The following is a 17,601-nucleotide window of genomic DNA, read 5'->3' on the forward strand; positions in this document are numbered from 1 at the left end:
AGTCTAGCTAGATTAGTCACTTATTTTAACCCTTTGACTCCAAGGATTGATCAGTATGTAAATTCTCCTCTCAATTTCAATTAAATGTCAGTCAAACAGGTATTGAGGATGAAAATTATTATCAGCTTAAAAGGTGTGATCTTGATATAAGACCAAATTCTCACGACTACCCTGCAAAACAAACAATGTTACTAGTTAGTAGAATGGACGTGTCGATCTTGGGAATTAAAAAGTTAATGATTTAACATCTTCATTGCAGGCCTTCCTTGTGCCAATTTGTCGTCATCAAGATTAGACGACCCTGGATTTTGAATTGGACTTGACAGCGCAGCCAGACCTACAGTAGCTTACAGTAGTCCAGTTGCTAATTCCAACCAGCCACAGTCATTTGTTTCGCTGAGTCTTGATGATATTGTTGTCTTTTCACGTTCAAGATATTTCCGTGGGAGGAATTGGGGTTCATGGCCTCGTAAAACTGCAAGTCAAGTTCTTTAAACTGTTTTTTTTTTCTTCTTTGTTGACAACCATTAGACCACCAAATCCCAGGCCACCCTGGTCTGGTCTCCTCCAAGCTCAGAGTCAGAGCATCTCGCTGGCAATCTATAGCGAAGTAAAGGCCCTTTTGGGTGATTCATGGCAACCGGAAGTTGGCCGAGTTTCTCTTTCGACCCGTTTCGCTACATCTTCCTGGGTGTTTTTTCTCGTGAAAAGAGTGGGCGGAAATTTGAGCCAAATCATTGCTCAAAGAACATAAATAGTGGACTTCCCGTTGCCGTCCATCGACATCGTTCCTTCTTTCCAGTCTTCTAGATCCACTAAAAGGTCTCTTTCGAAGGGGAACGACGGATTCCCACCTTCTCAGCCATGAGTGTTCATTTCAGTGATATTGATCAATTATACGATAGTCATTTGTCAAATAGATATGTCCTTGATCTGACTTTGCGCTCTGCCAGTTTATTTTGTCATCATATTACTGCTTGCTGATTTGTTTACTTTATACATGCAAGAAAAATGGTGAGGCAATGGGCCTCTTGCAGCCCGATCAAAATCAGTTGCATGACAATATACGGAGAGCAAGCGAAATACAACAACTTTTCCATCCTATCCAGTCACATGTTGTTGACCTAAAATAAGGGGGATTACTATGCAAATTAAAAGAGAGATCAGGAATGGGAAAGCTGACCTTATTTAGGCTATTTTTAATCTTCTTTTGTTTCCGAATTATATTGATTAATAGCTTACCAGGAGGCAAAATTATTTTGGTATTTCACTCGTAGCATAGCCGGCCTGTTTTCTTCTTTTTATCTTAACCTTGTACATCATCTCCCTCTTGTCGCCATTGCTTGCACGAATTACATTCATGACTTGTTAGGAGAAGCAATTATCTCAGTTTCATATCCCCTCCATAATTGCCCGTTTCTCGCAGAAAGTACTTTTTGTGTTCAATTTAAGTGCGAATCATGAGACTATCCTCCATTTAAAGGCCCCATGTACATAAAAATGTTTCTTAAAGTCTGAGTCCTGCGTAGATACATACTGCATGCACTACACCCGAAGAGTTTCGGGCTTTGATCGGGTGTTTCAACAATTTTCTGAATCTTTTTAGGAAAAGACCACTTCTGCAAAATGAGTGGATCATAGGTTGAGAAATAGCTTTTCGGGCTTCTTGCAAACGATCAAAAGGTTTCGAAAACGTCAGTTCCGGACGCAGTTTTGTGAAACTACGACTCCCATAATTCGGACAAGCTGGAGTCTTTTAAAATGTTTTCAGAGAGGAAGAGCAAAAGAGAATGCTGCAACTAATAATAATAATCATCATCACTTATCAAGTCTCAAGGTTACTGAGCCAAGCACTCGCGCTCTACTATAGTGTGGAGCCTTTCAAATCAACTGACGTCAGAACAAATCACATGTTGGGTTTTTGCGGAGAGGGGGAAACCGTAATACAGGGGAAAAAATCCTCGCGCAGTAGAGAACCAACAAATTCGATCAACTCGTATATTGCATTGAATCCGGGAATCGATCTTAGGCCGCATTAGTGGAACGAAGGCAAGTGTTCTCACCATTGAGCCAGACCTACTCTCTTGTTCTATTTCACGTTTTTGAACGTCCTTATTCAGAAGATACAGGAGGTACCTGTGTCAAGTTAACACGCTCCTTAATTGTTTTTGAGTGAATTTTGGAGTTTTGGAAAATGTAAGTTGTTTGAAGATGACGACATTTAAATAATCAATATCAATTTGGTTCGTCCCGTTAAGTTCGCATGACAGTACGTGATCGAACGATCGTTTTTGTTATCACGGTCTTTTTCCGTGTACGAGAATAATCGTTGTAATTTACCAGGTAATAAAAAAAAAGGAAAGAAAAACAGAAATTGAAAACCGGAAATTTCGAAACGGGAGGCTTTAAGCGCAATGCAGTCCAATTAGAACTCTCAAGTATGGGAATTTTCCCATACTAAAAAATATTAACTAATGCAGGCCGACCAACACTTCGAAACAATCCCAAAGTTTCGTCGGCATAGTACAGTTGTTGGAATGACGATGGCGAAGGTATTACTAGTTTTCTTCTTCGGTGAGTACAAAGACTTCGTTTTTCCCCTCTCGTGAACCACTGAAAGAATCTTTTTGTCATTCTCGCTATTTTTCGTACTCCGGCGGGCTTCTTGACTCCATAAAAACACCGACACGTACACCGAAGAGTCTTTTTCTTATTTAGTTCCTTTTGTTTCTTTTACTCGTTTTAAAACAAACAACTAAATGAGGAAACTTCTGTTAATCACATCGCTGCCAGAAATCGTTCGAATCCAAAACATAATAGTCGACTTAGCTACGGTCAATACGATTTTAATCATATTTGGCGTTAATACAGTTCTGCATTAATAACATTTGGTATTCATCCCGTCGATTTGATGTCTTCTTGGCATATTGCACCTTGTACGTCCTCTCAACTCCCTGTTGATCAAACATTAATTTTTTGCCTCTTGACTGTCTAAATGATCGGTCAAAGAGAAATGTGAAGAGATCAAAAAAATGAATGACAAAAACTATGTCACTAAAACCACCTTCTGGGATTATAACACGAATTGGCCTCATTCAGTGGCCATTTATCACTTCTCAATATGACACTCATGTTTTAATAGGCTCGTTTTTAAAAAAAACATATGATTTTAAATCGATTTCCACTTCCTTTCAACCGTGCTATGCCTATATTTAATATAAAACCTTTTGTTATTGACTGTGTTATCCTCCCGCTTTAATTTAAAGTTAAAATACATTCTTTTGTTATAAGAATCCGGCTTTTGTATAAGAAAGATAAAGTTGAGATGAAACAGAATTTTAAGAACATATACTAAGAACATATCCAGGCTGAGAGTCAGTTATAACGTCTTACTTGTTTGTGAAAGAAATGCAAATCTGTAGTCAAACAGAACCGGCAATGAACTCAAATACTTTGGGACGTTTTTTGCCATCATTAACAATGTGGTTTTCTCATTGCATGTTACATTGAAGAACTACTGACTCAGTTTGTTGTAGATCTTTGCTATACTAGACAACTTCAGTAGAACATGTTAAGAACGTTTTCAGGCTCAACTAGCGAAAAAATAACGTTAAACATATGAGTGGAGCCCAAAAGATATTTCCGGTTTGCACGCAAATTTCGCCTCTACCTGCATGTCAAATTCAACAACAGAGATGATTTCCAATGTTGAATTAAGAAACAAGATCATCCACTCATTGCAATTAAAAGGATAATTTCGCAATACCCACCTTAATCAATATAACAGGACTCTAATTATTTTTTTAAGCTTTGATACCCGTGAAAGACACAATTTTAAACCACGTGCTAAAACATCGAGTTATTTAAACTGTTAAAAGCTCAATAATTTGAGAACGTCTTAAATACAAGCAAAGCATTACAAGTCACTGACAACCTTCAACGATTTTCATCTCCTGATTACTAATTAGTACATATTAAGATAATAAAAGGAAGATTTTGATAATAACAACAGCGTAGAGTGACTTTAAGATTTCTGCGATAATATTATTGTCTCTATTTTTGTTTTGAATTTCTATTAAAAGATTGACTTGTGAAAAGTCAGTATAAAAATCACAAGTTTCCGTTTCGAAACTTTGACGTCAATTGCACGTCCCGTGTAGAATTTTTGAAGTGCGCGGCCGACAAAATAGCCTCCCACGCATATGCTCTTTTAGGGATTTTCCGCGCGTGACGCAGTGCGTCTGCGTGGGAGGCTGGCATCACACCAGCTGCGTAAAGATGTTGTTGAACTAAACACATGTATAGAAAAAACGTTTGAATCTGCATTAACAAACAATACAAGAAGCAAAGCTAAATATATCCCTAAGCTCTTTCGAGTCTCCTGAAGTTCAGTTTTAAAATATGTGAATAAAAAATCAAAAGGTCTTTGGTCGATTCTTAAGCGGTTTGCACGTCATTTCGCCGTGGCCAAGTTTTTCGACGAAACAACAGCTCACTCAATAGCTCGTTGCAAATCATCCCATGGGAGCATTCAGATTTTTCCGAGTATGCCGGAGTTATTATTAGGGGTTATTACTAAGGGGGCTTATTTTGAGACTAGCAACCAAGAAGTGAGCTGTTTTCCCTCCTAACTAACACAACCACATTTACATTGCCAAGTATCTTTTCTCCCATTAGAGATGATTAATATAAAAATCTGGGGGACATGTTCTCTTGCGGTTGCCGTCCGCATCTCAAAAACGCGTGTACTTAAGCCCCTTTGGACAACAGAAGGAAACCGGAAGTGACCATTTCGTCTGCCAGTGGTCTGTCCCAGATTTTAAAATCAATCGTCCCTAATAAGGAAACAATATTTCGCAATATAAATGTAGTGGTTTCAAGACAAGTCAAAAAGCAAACAGCTCAGTTTTGCTTTCAGTGTCTGTGGCTAAAACTTCGTGAGCTTGAGCTCCCGTTTTTGCGATGGACGTAAACCGGAAGTGAACAATTCGATTGCCGGGAAAGACTAGTCTCTCTCAGATTTTTATACCAGTCAAAGATTCTCAGAAATATAAAGGTCGTAGTGTCAAGGGAAGCTTAAAAGGAAACAGTTTACTTCCGTTTCCTGCCCGTGCGGGAGCTTTATATTAAACTTCTCCATTTAATGACAAATACAAACGTCATTCATTTAACTGGGGTCAAAAAATTAACTGTCTTGTTTACAATAATTAAGCGAATATGCATGAATATTTCACCTGAGTCTATTCAATATCCCAGCTCTTGTTGAGTGGCAGAGCTTCCTAACTGAAAAAGCAATGTTGCAAGCTCGACTTGTATTACAAGCGCTCGAATTAACACCGGCTGTCTGTGTATTATTCTAATATTTTCACCATATCTATTCAATAATCCGCCATGATCCTCGGTTGAGTCGACTACGTATGGTTCGCAGAACAGAAATACCGTTCGTTTCAGGCAAAAATTCTGAATGCCTCACTCTTAATTTAAAGCAAATACATAGATACGATGGTGGAAAAGACTTATATTTCCCAATGCCCTCCAGTGAGCGATGCGCTGTGAAAGAGATGCAATATAACGCTATTGAAAATCTTGACCTGCGTGCCAAAACACATCCCTTTATCACGTGTGTTTGATAACTCTCTTTAACACAGTTTGGGCGTGTCGTCGGATGCCCTGTTTGAAATAGTTGATGACCAAAGGGTTTTCCCAAAATTACGCTCTAAAGCTGAAGAAGAGCGAACTCGATCAGTTCATCTAGCCACGCATCCGTCTTCAAAATGCAGGGCTTTCAATATCTTGTTTTCTTCACAGCTGGTAAGTAATTTTCCCACTTTTGTGCTATCCCTTTTTCAGCTAAGCCTTTGGAAATATTAAGTTCTCATGCAAGTTCAGTAATTGTAATTTATCTGCCGAATCAGTGGCAATATTTAGTGCTGGCCAAATATCGATTAGTGATTGACGACTGATATTCCCTTTTCACCAAGTAATTTACGTCCACGAGTTCATAAACTTCACCATAGTAGAGTTAAGAATAATTTATCTCGAAATTAACACAGATGAGATTGCACAAGGCCGACAGCCCTTAAAAGACTTTATCTTTGTTTTGTTAACCGAGTTCCATATTTTGAAAGAAAGAGGTGGCCTACAGAGTATCCTGAGACCTAGCTAAATTTCAGAAAATTTTACATCTTAAAATTTCTTATTGTGCATCTTAGATAAGCAAAATACAAACTTTTAATGGGGAGATAAGAGTTTAGACAAAATATCTTTCCAAGACGCACAAAAGCGGTTTGTTCGTCAACTAAACACATAATCACTTAGCTTGATCCGATGGCCCAAGATTTTAAACATTTCTGTGATAAAACGACTATACATGGTTCGCTGAGTGTCTTTTTAATGGGCTTCCGATTTATAATTAATTTGTTAATGTAATATTTATTATGGCCATTGTCAAACGACCAAAAATTATTTGTAAGACCTTTTTCCGGCTCGAAAAACCGGTTTTTGTAAGGGCGTTGCAAGAGCGTCACGGTTCCAGCGAGGTTTCAGCACATAAGGCTCAATTAATATTCATCACTTGTAATTTTCCTTGAATTGGAGACCAGCCAGATAGGGTTAAGTTGGAAGAGCGCCACGGTTCCAGCCAGGTTTCAGCACACAAGGCTCAATTAATATTCATCACTTGCTATTCTCATTAAATTGGAGACCAGCCAGAGAGGGTTTGAATGATTTAGTTGGAATACTATTTGAAGCATTTGCCTTGCCGGTTTGACTTACATTTCCGGATTCTTCATCAATTTTGGCCGATGTAACAGACCGAAATAAAAGCTACTGCACTCGAATGCATCTAAAAATTACTGAAACGATTTACTAGAAACCGATTTGTTCCGATAGAGGCAAAATAACTGTTGAAGACATCAGCAATACTGCTAGTATCAGTTAATGTTTTGATTAGAATCTTAGTTAGCATCTAAGTTAGCAGGGACCTTAAAGTTACGAAGACTTCAACGAGGAAGAAAACGTTGGAAAACAATTAGCTTTTAATGAACAAAAACACTGGCTCTACTTGCCCTGCACGTGCATTTTTCAAGTTTTGTACATTTCAGTATATATGCTGTTTTCGTCTGTCTTCCTGGTCTTTGCTGTTCTGTTCTGGAGTTAATATGTAAAAGACTCGCATCAACCATTTTTAGTTAGTTGGGTCGGTTAGTTGTCTTTTAGTGTTCTATTCGAAAAAAAACCGGTTTCGGTTGATTTGGTTGATCAACTTTTTCAACCCGGCAACAAACAAGGTTGAAACGGTTGAGAAAGCATTGGCAGCGACCGCTGTCGTTTACGTGGGCCATTAAAGTCGGCCGCGGGCTCCTTCCGTGTTGCTTTCCCTCAACTTGTCAACGCTGAGAAGTCTGGTAATAACTATTCCCAGGGCTTACCGCGTTTCAACCGAAAACGGTTGGAAAAGTCAGTGTTCTACAATGTATTGGGAAACCTCAACCGCTTGCAACCTAAACCGGTTGCGGTTAAACCGGACGATCCCAATAGAACACGACCAAAGATAATTCTGTAACTTTTCTTAAACGTCCTCGGCGCTTATACCAGTTTAATTGTTGGATAGTTGCTTCACAATTTACCATCCCAAACAACTTTGAATTATCTCGAAATGACTCGGAATTATGATAATGTAAAGTTGGATCATCAGAAAACCTTCTAGAAGCCGTCGAAGTTGCTCTTGCTTACGTAAGAGCAAAAGACACTTATTAGAAACTAGTTGCTTGCAATTGGCGACGGGCTAAATCGGAGTCCTATGTAGGATTCGAATGACAATAGAGAGAGATCTAACGTCACGTCTGCGTGAAACGCGAATGGCATAAGTGACCACGTGACCATAATTTTCCCGCTATTTTCTACGTTTGCCAGCGGCCGCTTGTCGTTTCTACGTGAAAGTAGGCATTTTTGCGTTTGCCGCATACGTGAAATTTTCGTCTCGTTTTTTTCTAAAAAAGAAGTTGTTTGCAGAAAAAGTACCCCAAAACCATTTTTCGGTATGCCAAAGGAGAAAAAATTATGTTTCATGGTTATGGATAGTTTATAGAGACCTTTAACACCGAAATTTTCGGGATTTATCGCAAACCACAAACTGCGGTTTGCGGTTAGTCGTTTGCTGTTAGAGGTTAGCTCGATTTTGAACTTTAGCAAGCGCTTTGCACATCGGCGGCGCCATCTTGAATTTTTCATTGCTACAACTGCTCTCAAATCAAACAGTTCAAATTCTCCCAAAACTTATATTTGATGTTCAAAATTGTTCCCAATAGATAGCAAACAAATGTAACAACATGACTGATATGGTCAAACGGGAGGTCTGATTGATCTCTGGCTGTAAAACGCTTCCGTAAATCAATCACGGCAAGAAGGGTGTCTTGAAGTTGAAACTCGAACCGCAGACTGCAAACGTGACGGGAAGGACAAGATCACGTGATTTCCCGAGGTTTGCGGTTCGCGGTATTGTCCCAAAAATTCGTTGCTAAAGGTCTCTTATAATTGACTCCTTGCCGCAATTTTCCTCATGAACTCACGTTGACTCTCTGTTGACCAACGAAACAGCTTCATCGAAACTCTCAACTTTTGACAGGTAAGGATTTTCATCTTATATAGCGTCTTTTTCCGTTGGGTTGGGCATCCGTTGCAGAGGTCGTAAGCTTGAACCCTACCCCGTCGCCAAGGAAGTAGTTTCCAGTCCTTTCCATGGGCGCATTGCAACAGGGGATGCAAAGCGGTGACACCAATGTGGCCTGGGTTCAGTTCTCAGACTCGGCGTCATATGTGGGTTGAGTTTATTGGTTCTCTACTCTGCACCGTGAGGTTTTTCTCCGGGTACTCCGATTTTCCTCTTTCCTCAAAAACTAACATTTGATTTGATTTGTGTCAAATTGTTGATTTCAGTTTACAGTGTCCCAAATAGATGGTTTTCAATCACGTGACGAGTCGGCCATGTTGGTGTACAAAACAATAGCAAATTATGGCTCATGTTTTGCATTATAATAGAGTCAAATTCCCAAAAGACTTTTTTCTCTATTGTTCTGTACACCAACATGGCCGCTGTGACGTCAGGTGAAAACCATCCATAGACGTCTTTACAGTTGTGTGCTTAGTTACCTGGCCTTTAAATGAAAGTGAGGCTGGTGTTGACTTTGTTATGATACAAACTTCCCTCCTTTTCTGATGTGAATGATGTTGTTGTCATGCTAATTAGTAATAATTTACATAAGAAAAGCAGTGAGGTCAACTCCAGTCTCACTTCGGTAAATTTCATTTCCTTTCCTTTCCTTTCCTTTCTTATTTTAAATATGTATAGCAGACACTAATTTCTGAACAACTTAGTGTTTCTCTCTCTCTTACCAGTGCATATCCTTGGGTCGTTCGAGAAAACCATTCTAACCACTTCTTATGCAGCTATTTGCTCAAAGAAACCTTTGAGGAATATAATTTATCCTTGCTTCGGTTTTCTTTACAGTTGGGACTTGTTTGAGCGAGTTAACGGCGTCTTCTTGCTCACAGAAGACATTTAAAGATGCTGCGAAAAGTTGCATCAACAACTTTTATGAGGACCTAAGAAAGAATCCACATAAGGATTGCAGGTATGAAAGGTCACTTTTTCCAAAAGAAAATAATTTGTATTTAAATACGTCTTCAAGATAAAAAAGAGAAACAAAATGGTATTGTTTCGGGACCAGAAACGCCTTGCAAAAACTAATACAACGCTTTGTAGCTAAAAACTGAAGTTGGGATACTGTGCACGTTCGTTCAATTTGTTATATGACTAGCTCCGCGAGCGGGCAAGATGAACCAAATCCCGCGCTGTGATTGGCTACTCAAGTGGAAAAGATGGAGCTGTCTTGCTCGCTCGGGATTACTCGCTTGGTCCCGCAAGATCAAAGATCATTTTTTGGTGTTTCATCCCATATAATAAATCCTTTATTGACCAAGCCTGTTCGGTCAAGATGTCTGGATATTGGCCTCGTTCTTTTTTTGCGTGTTTATGGACCTGAGGCCCGTTTCTCGAAAGTCCCGAAACTTTACGGGCCACTTTCGGTTGTCACAATTCCCTCTCTATCTCAAGAACGGAGAGGATTTACGTCGTCAAACTTCAAAGTCAGTTTGCCTTTTGGTACCTTCTCAAGTGTATTAAGGCTTGACCAATCTAATTATTATGCATATTTTTATTTGAAGTAAAGCGTTTGTCCAATGTCTATGAAACTTAGCAGAAAGTTTTTTATCGGTGCTGTTATTGATTCGCCAAAATATTTTGCATCGCATTTTGGTCACGTGACCCTAAAACAACTTATAACGTTTATATCCTTTATTCAAAAATGGGGAACATTTATACTTCAGAATTTTGAAAACGTTTGGCATTAACACGTTTAGTACAACTGTGCGTATCGAATGCCGCCTTTTAATGTGGTACTCCGTATTTACCTTTTAAGATATTTGGATGTTTATCATGTCACGTGACCTATTTTCCTCAATTGTTCATTGCTCTTAACATGTGGACATGATTAAAAGGCGGCATGACAAAGCCCTTAGAAGGGGTCATCGAATAATCAAGAAACAAGATTGATATAATGTAGCTGAATGTTCCCCATTTTTGAGTAAAAAATATAACTGTTATAAGTTGATTTCGGGTCACGTGACAAGAATGTGGTACGGGATATTTTGGAAAAGTTATAACAATACCGATAACTAACTGCCTGCCAAGTTTCATAGGTCCGGGACAAATGCCTTCCCTTCAAATAAAAATATGCATAATAATTAGGCTGGTCAAGCCTTAATACACTTGAGTTGAAAGCATGTTAAAAGATCGGCTTTACTGAAAAAGCGGTTAGTAGATTCACAAATGGCTTTTTGGGCCCGAAAAGTTTTCGGGACTTTCGAGAAACGGGCCCCTGAACGGGCCCCTGGACCATAAGCTCCAACTGCTTGTGCAATGTTTAAGAACTCGCGAAGTAGGAAATGCACTCGTGTTCATACGATCTGCTCTACACAGCGCATATATGTGCGAAAACAGGAGCTCATCAAGTGGGGTCTCTTTCTTCACCAATTATAATTCCTTGAGCCAACCCTTTCCCGCGTAAATTTATTTTTAGGAACAGGTTTCATACTTCTCTGGACGCCGAGATAGCTTTCTTTTGATTGGCTTTTACAGAAGTTGGATTGCTGAATTTCCCAAGGGAGGCATTCTATATAAATAAATCTATTCCGGAAAGGGTTGATTCCTAGGCCAAGTATGGGAGATAAAGGCTCCCCTTAATGAGCTCCTTGAGAAAGACGCTGATAAATTAACATATGTCTGTGCATGAGAGTGCGTCGCTAGTGAGGACGGGGGTTAAGAGGAAGAATACACAGGAATCATAGGAGCTTGTATTAGGTGTTTCAATGGGGTTGATATCGTATTATTACATCGTCTTAGGCATCTTTTCTCTAAAACGTTGAGTCCGTGCATCCAAAACATCGTCGAAAAATGCAAGAACGAGACCGACGCTGAAAATCTGGAGTTACTGAAAGCGCGGTCTGATGACTTCATCGCGCAAGGGAGCTATTATTGCACGGATGGGATGTTGAATTCATTCAAGAATTTCAAGTCGCGAGACTGTCCAGTGCGAGCACTTGAAAAGGCAAGAAAGTGTGCCCAATCATTTCACAAGACATTTAGGGAGGATAAAGGAAGTCCCTCTTTGTGCAGGTAAGGGCGGATGTTCTTCTTGTATCAGCAGAGTTGCACTGACCTACATAACTTTTCAAAACCACCGCTGACCCTCAGACTGGGGGTACTTACCATTTACACGGAAAACCTGGGAAATTCCGGTTGGAACATGAAATGGTACCCACCATTCCATTTGGGACTTTTCAAAAATTATGACGCATTGGCATAATCAATGTCTTAATTCTGTTCTTTTTTACCTTTCCTGTTTATACCAGTAAATTTTGTACGTTATCCAACTTTTATTAAGACAAGCTGCATCATTTAATACTTACACTTACAATTTCCACCTGGATGGTTCGTGCAAATGGTAAACGCCCTGGATTTCCCAGTTTATTTGGCAGGCTTAAGCCCGGAGTACACGAGCGATTTATATATGCAATTTTTAGTTGCTCGTATAGACGAGGAAATTTCTTCCAATTTTCATGTGACAACTGCATTTGCTAAAAAGCTGGCGGGTTAGCTTTTATGCGACAAATAAAAGTTGTCCAATGCGAAAACTTGCCCGTGTAAAAGACTCGTCACATAAAATATGGCAAATTCCTTGGGCACCACTTGAGAACGACTAGGCAACCCTGCCTTGTTTTATATCTCTGCTGTCCAAAGACATTGCTGACCTTACTTAATTGCGAATTGTCGACAATTGTATGTTGCGCCATCTACAAGATAGAATTTATTTGCCACTTAAAAATGTCACAAAATTGCAATTGCTTGTGTGGACGGGGTTTTAGAGTCTAGGATCTTCTGAGCTAAGCTTAGTTTAACAAAACCTTTCTTAAACTAACATACCCGTTGATTTTTCTGTTTATGCTAGGAAATTCAAGAAGGCTAAGAGATGCATCACACGAGCACTCGAAAGATGCAAGAAATCTCGGACAGTGGACAAAACAATGGGGCTGTATCGTGAGTCGTACAATCCGCACTGCCTTGGAGGTCAAGACGCGTATAGAAAGCCAGGTCAGTTGGGCGTTGCAAATTTGATCGGGACCTTAAGCAACAATGACATCAACGAGGACGAGAATCGAAGAAACCTTTTTTTGTATTTTAGTCCATTTCTTGCCTGTACAATAAAACGCAATTCATACTTAACTGACCACTCCCTATTGGGGCTTTTCTAGGCCAGTGAAACACAATCAACGAAACGACAGAAGGGAACAGCAAAAAGAACTGTTAAGAATCCCAACTAGCTGGAGGCAAACCAGTTGGCTATTTACAAGTGCAGCCGAGAAGTTGAACCAGGGACTACCAAGAAAAAATAGGTCATTTCCGAGTTCATGTCTGCCTCCTCTTCAAAGCGAGTCCAATCGCAAAGTTTTTCTTATGAAAGTAAGTTTTCGTTCCTACGTAAAGTAGAACTAATTACCATCACAAACACTTCGCACTTAGACTCGTTTTGAAGAGGAAGCAGCCATGAACTCGGAAATTGCCTATTCAATGAGTGTTCAGAACGGGTCTTGAACCCGGGATTCACAGATCTCAAGGCAAGCACCCTAACCGATGAGCCACACTGCCTCCATCTGTTACCTAAAGATATCGAGCTACTAACTAAAACAAGCATCACTCTGCCGTTTCACGAGTAAAGACTATAACTCAGAGATGAGATATGGAGAATGTAGCCAACTGCTTATGAACTCTAGATATATACCAACCCTTGAATTATAGAATAAAAGGAAATACGCCACGTGCTTCCCGGTTGTGAACTTCAGACCTTTAAGACGTACATTGAAGGGTTTCTTAGAGTGATTTTCAATTGAGTGTCGTAAAACCAAAACCAAAGTAATTACTTTAGCCAATCAGAAAGTACGGAGACAATCCGGTAAACCAATCAAAGTTCGAGGTAATTACACGCAGCCGACACAAAGCGCGGGAAAATGTGCACGCGCGAGCCACGATTGGTTTTGGTTTCACTTCTGATTGGTTGAAAAAGTGGCGCGAGAACTTTGAACCAATCACTAAGTGACCTAATCATACACCAAAGCAATTTGTTAATTACTTTCGACACTCAATGGACCTATTTAGCTTGTTTGTTTTGTTTTCCCATTTCAGACCACGTGATGTTCCCAAGGAAGTTTTCCTTTTGTTTTTTCATAAGCTTTGCATACAAGTGCACGTGCATAAGACGACGTTTGAAAGAAACTGTTTCGTGGAGTAACATCACGTGGTCTGAAATGGGAAAACAAAATGTACAAGCTAAAGAGGTCCATTGAAAACCACTCTACGGTCTTCGACTCAATGAATTAATCCATGAATTTCTTTCTCTTGTCGCTGCAGTTAGGGACGCTATCAAACCATTCGGCGCATGCACAGCAAGAGAATACTCGCTCAAGACAAGAGAATGCATTTCGAGTTTCGTGCAAACCCTACAGAAGGAACCCAGAACATCCTGCAGGTTGGAACAAACAGATACTCTGTTAAGTTTTACTTTTAAGTAAGCTCTGCCGATTAATGAGAAGCATGCAAATATTTATTGGGGCGCGGAGACCTTCATAATGATGACGGTATCTGCGTGTGCGTGCCGTTTTTTCAACTGTCGCGGGTCCCAATCTCGACCCCAGAGCTCTTCTCTTGACTGAGGGAGAGAAGAGCTCTGGGGAACCCAGAAACAAAGTGTCTTCTCATTGGTTTTCGTGAAGAACAATCGAAAGCGTCTCTAATTGGTGCATTCATGTTAGCGCGAGGAGTGAGCAGGCGCCGTAAGTTTCGAATAGCCAATATTCGGCTATAAGAACCCTACGGCGCATGTTCTCCTGCATAGAGTTTCCCAGAGCCTTGGGTCGATCCAAGGCTTTGGTGACGAGAATGTCGCTGGTCCAGGAAACTTGGTCAAGTTCGACAGCAGCAAAATTTTTGCTCTTGGTTAAGGTTAAAATGATAAAAGTTGAATTTTTACGAAAACGTTCTATTTTTGGACCCGCGACCCGTGACCTGCAACCCGTGCAAATTACACTCGTATTTGTTGAAAGACTACCAACACAAGAGAGTGGCACAGAGTAGAGAACTCACTTCTCCGACCCTTAAACAACCGGAACCTGATCATGCAATAGCTTTTGTTTACTTTTAAAAAGCCAGGACTTCGTTAATCATCCTTACCAACATATTCAATTTAACTTTAATTGAGTGGTACTCGAATGGCAACTACTAAGGGCAAAAGCAAAAGTCAAATATAAAACAAATATAAAACAAATATTCCTTGAAATATATATCCAAATCAAAATCCCAGAGTGGTGGCCATAAGAAAAAAATTGTTCTTTGTTCTATTTTCAGGCGAACTTTTTTTAACAAGTATTACCTTTGCTCAAAGAACATCGCCTTTGAGTGCTTCAAAAATGTGTCCAGTTACGACATGAGAAATATCAAGAGATGGTTTACCAGCAGCCGATCTCATGACGAGCAAATGTTCTGCGATGGTATCAATTTGAAGCTTTCCTATCCGCGACGACTTCGGTACAATCACTGTGAGAAGAACTACGTTCAAGCAAAGGAGACATGCGAGTCCAGCTACATTGCTACGTACAAAGAAAACAAAGCGGACAAGTCTCTTTGCCGGTGTGTATGGATTGCCTTTATTTGCGACGTTTTTCAGCGACGGACGGAAACCGGAACTAAGAGTTTTCCTTTTAAAGTTGTCTTGGCATTACCACATTTACATTGCCAAGTATCTTTTTACTTTCAGAGACGATTAGGTTAAAAATCTGGGAGAGACTACTGTCAGGATTCTGGCATGCGAACAGTTCCGGTTTCTATCCGTCGCTCAAACAAGTGGCGTGCTTAAGCTGCTATTAATATCATATCGAGGTCTTAGAGCACGGCTTGTTCTGCCACAATTGGCTAATCACAACAGAGGTGCACATTCCAGTGAGCCAATCACAATGCGGGTTCGTTTATGTAGTCGGCGGATATTCCACTTTGCTTCTCAAAACCGATGCCAAATCCCCGACGGAAACTAGAAACAACTAAGCTACACTCACGATCAATTATCAACAGCTAAATAAACTTTGAAGTTTCGCAAAGTTATTCCCATGGTCTTGACATCGAATTAAGGCAGTTATCGTTTATCTGATTACATGCCAAGATGGCAAAAATATCGCAGACTTCTTAGAGGACAGGGGTTGTAGAGTTGGAATCAAAAATACAATACAGATGACTTTGAATGTACTTTTATTCACAGTCAACTTTAAAATTGCAAAACTGAACCACTTCAAGTGTTACGCGCTCGAGGATGCGCTCAAGGCAGTCTGAAACTGATCTGCTAATGGTAAAATAACTTCAGCTCTTTCGTTTTCCTTGCAGTAAATACGCGGAAGCGAAGAGTTGCACAAAGAATGCTACCCTTAGGATGTGCACAGTTACTTCAGAACTACTGGAAGAAGTCAATTTCATTTACGACAACTTCAACCCGTTTTGCCTTCAATTTACGGATCCTCCTTTCACGGCTGAGTTAGAAGAAAAGGAAGAAAGAATCCCGCCGGAATCTGAGGGCGAGAAACCTGAGAAACCTATCGAGCGGGATACAAGAAGTTCTGCGATCCCTAGAGTGAACAAAGGACAGTTTGTTATCGCTAAGCCTTGGTTATGTTTAGCGTTTGCCATTTTCTTTTTGATCGTGGAAGTATTTTCTTGACTTTCATGGACTCAGTACGAGACTACCCACTTGTGTCCCCATTACCTGCGCAGGTCGCTTGGATCAAATCGGAGAAACACGAGAGTAACAGAAAGCCGAATATAGCCGAAGGTCTGGTGTCTTCGAGCAGTTTATTAACACATTGTTGAAACTTGTTATTAATTAAATTAGTTTATATTATTTAAAGCTCTTTATGTTTAAAAACACTATAGCACTTGAAATAGGTAAAAACCTTTCGTGTTTTTTTAGCGACAGGTTCAATAAAGCAGTCGTCTCGCCGTACGTAAGGAATAACCGTTAAAAATATTTAATTTGAAATTCAAAAAGAGATTGTCTAAGCACCACCCTCGTCCCCACGACCTTCCAACCCAAAGCGAGGGGAAAAGTCCTGGGAACGATGTCGCAAGATGCCATGTCAATGACAATTCTACACGCTCCACAGAGTTGTTGACCTATAAATCAAAATATATCCAAATTACATCATGCGCACCATGCACGCAACTTAGCCGTACATTACAGAGGGCAAGATTAGTTTAAACTAAAAAATTTGACTGCTCAAGTTTTATAATCATTATGACTTCCAATACTGTGGCTGTATACAGGACCATCACACCTAAATAACGTGTTTTCGTAACAGATCTGAGGTTAAAACATGTTAAAAACGCCTGAGCGCATGCTCATCAGAAGGGCCCCAATCAGGTTTCACGCGATGAGCAGCATCGCTTCACTCATGCACGAATGAGGTGTAAGCTGGCTATATCTAGGCACCAACTTTAAAGTTAAAATACTGTACAATCTTTTTTTAAAAGAACCTTTTGTAATGAGAAAAATCAGGCCAGCCTGAGATTAAACAGAATTTTAAGAAGCTGAGAGTCAGTTAAGAACGTTTTTATTTTACTCATTTGTAAACGAAATATAAATCTGTATTTTAACAGGGGAATGAACTCAAATACTTTGGGACGTTTTAGTCATCATTAGTAATGTGGTTTTCTTATTGCATGTTACACTGGAGAACTACTGACTCAGTAATTTTCTGAATCTTTTGGGAAAAAGACCACTTCTCCTTAATTTAAGAGAGGAAGAGCAAAAAGAAGACTGCAACTTATTATTATCACTTTGTTTTTATTTATCCACTTTCATCACAACTGTGGTGGGGGTCGCACAACAGAGTGGGGCTCCAAATTAAGTGCGCCCTTTTTACCCTCCCAACCATGATATACCACAGAAG

At 39.9% G+C, this 17,601-nt stretch overlaps 2 protein-coding genes across 4 annotated transcripts in view; both read left to right on the top strand.

The window, feature by feature from the left end:
• Positions 1 to 1,184, top strand: part of LOC138010437 (uncharacterized) — a 10,945-nt gene extending 9,761 nt beyond the window's left edge. Inside the window, exon 5 of one of the 2 annotated variants that reach the window (XM_068857398.1) lies at positions 260 to 1,184. In XM_068857398.1, the coding sequence (XP_068713499.1) occupies positions 260 to 295 (36 nt within the window). In that variant the 3' untranslated portion in view covers positions 296 to 1,184. The remainder of the gene's footprint in view (positions 1 to 259) is intronic. The other variant, XM_068857399.1, reaches the window with a different exon arrangement.
• A 1,244-nt stretch (positions 1,185 to 2,428) lies between these two features.
• On the top strand, positions 2,429 to 17,238 carry LOC138010356 (uncharacterized). Of its 2 annotated transcripts, none has more exons than XM_068857276.1 (7): positions 2,429 to 2,574; positions 9,509 to 9,632; positions 11,462 to 11,734; positions 12,567 to 12,709; positions 14,024 to 14,141; positions 15,017 to 15,298; positions 16,043 to 17,238. In XM_068857276.1, the coding sequence occupies exons 1-7, from the start codon at positions 2,475 to 2,477 to the stop codon at positions 16,371 to 16,373; spliced, it is 1,371 nt and encodes a 456-aa protein (XP_068713377.1). In that variant the 5' UTR covers positions 2,429 to 2,474; the 3' UTR covers positions 16,374 to 17,238. The 2 variants fall into 2 exon arrangements, with proteins under 2 accessions (XP_068713377.1, XP_068713378.1); XM_068857277.1 differs by lacking the exon at positions 2,429 to 2,574 and adding an exon at positions 5,672 to 5,811.
• Positions 17,239 to 17,601: the final 363 nt, after the last annotated feature.

Source organism: Montipora foliosa, chromosome 7 (assembly GCF_036669935.1).
Source record: "Montipora foliosa isolate CH-2021 chromosome 7, ASM3666993v2, whole genome shotgun sequence".
Classification (NCBI taxonomy): domain Eukaryota; kingdom Metazoa; phylum Cnidaria; class Anthozoa; order Scleractinia; family Acroporidae; genus Montipora; species Montipora foliosa.

What these genes read in the sequence shown, in the direction of transcription:
- LOC138010356 (XM_068857276.1), top strand. Translation starts at nt 2,475, where the DNA reads ATGCAGGCCGACCAACACTTCGAAACAATCCCAAAGTTTCGTCGGCAT. An exon ending in AGACGCGTATAGAAAGCCAG is followed by an intron (nt 12,710 to 14,023) that starts GTCAGTTGGGCG and finishes TTGTCGCTGCAG; the next exon opens with TTAGGGACGCTATCAAACCA. An exon ending in GAACCCAGAACATCCTGCAG is followed by an intron (nt 14,142 to 15,016) that starts GTTGGAACAAAC and finishes TTCTATTTTCAG; the next exon opens with GCGAACTTTTTTTAACAAGT.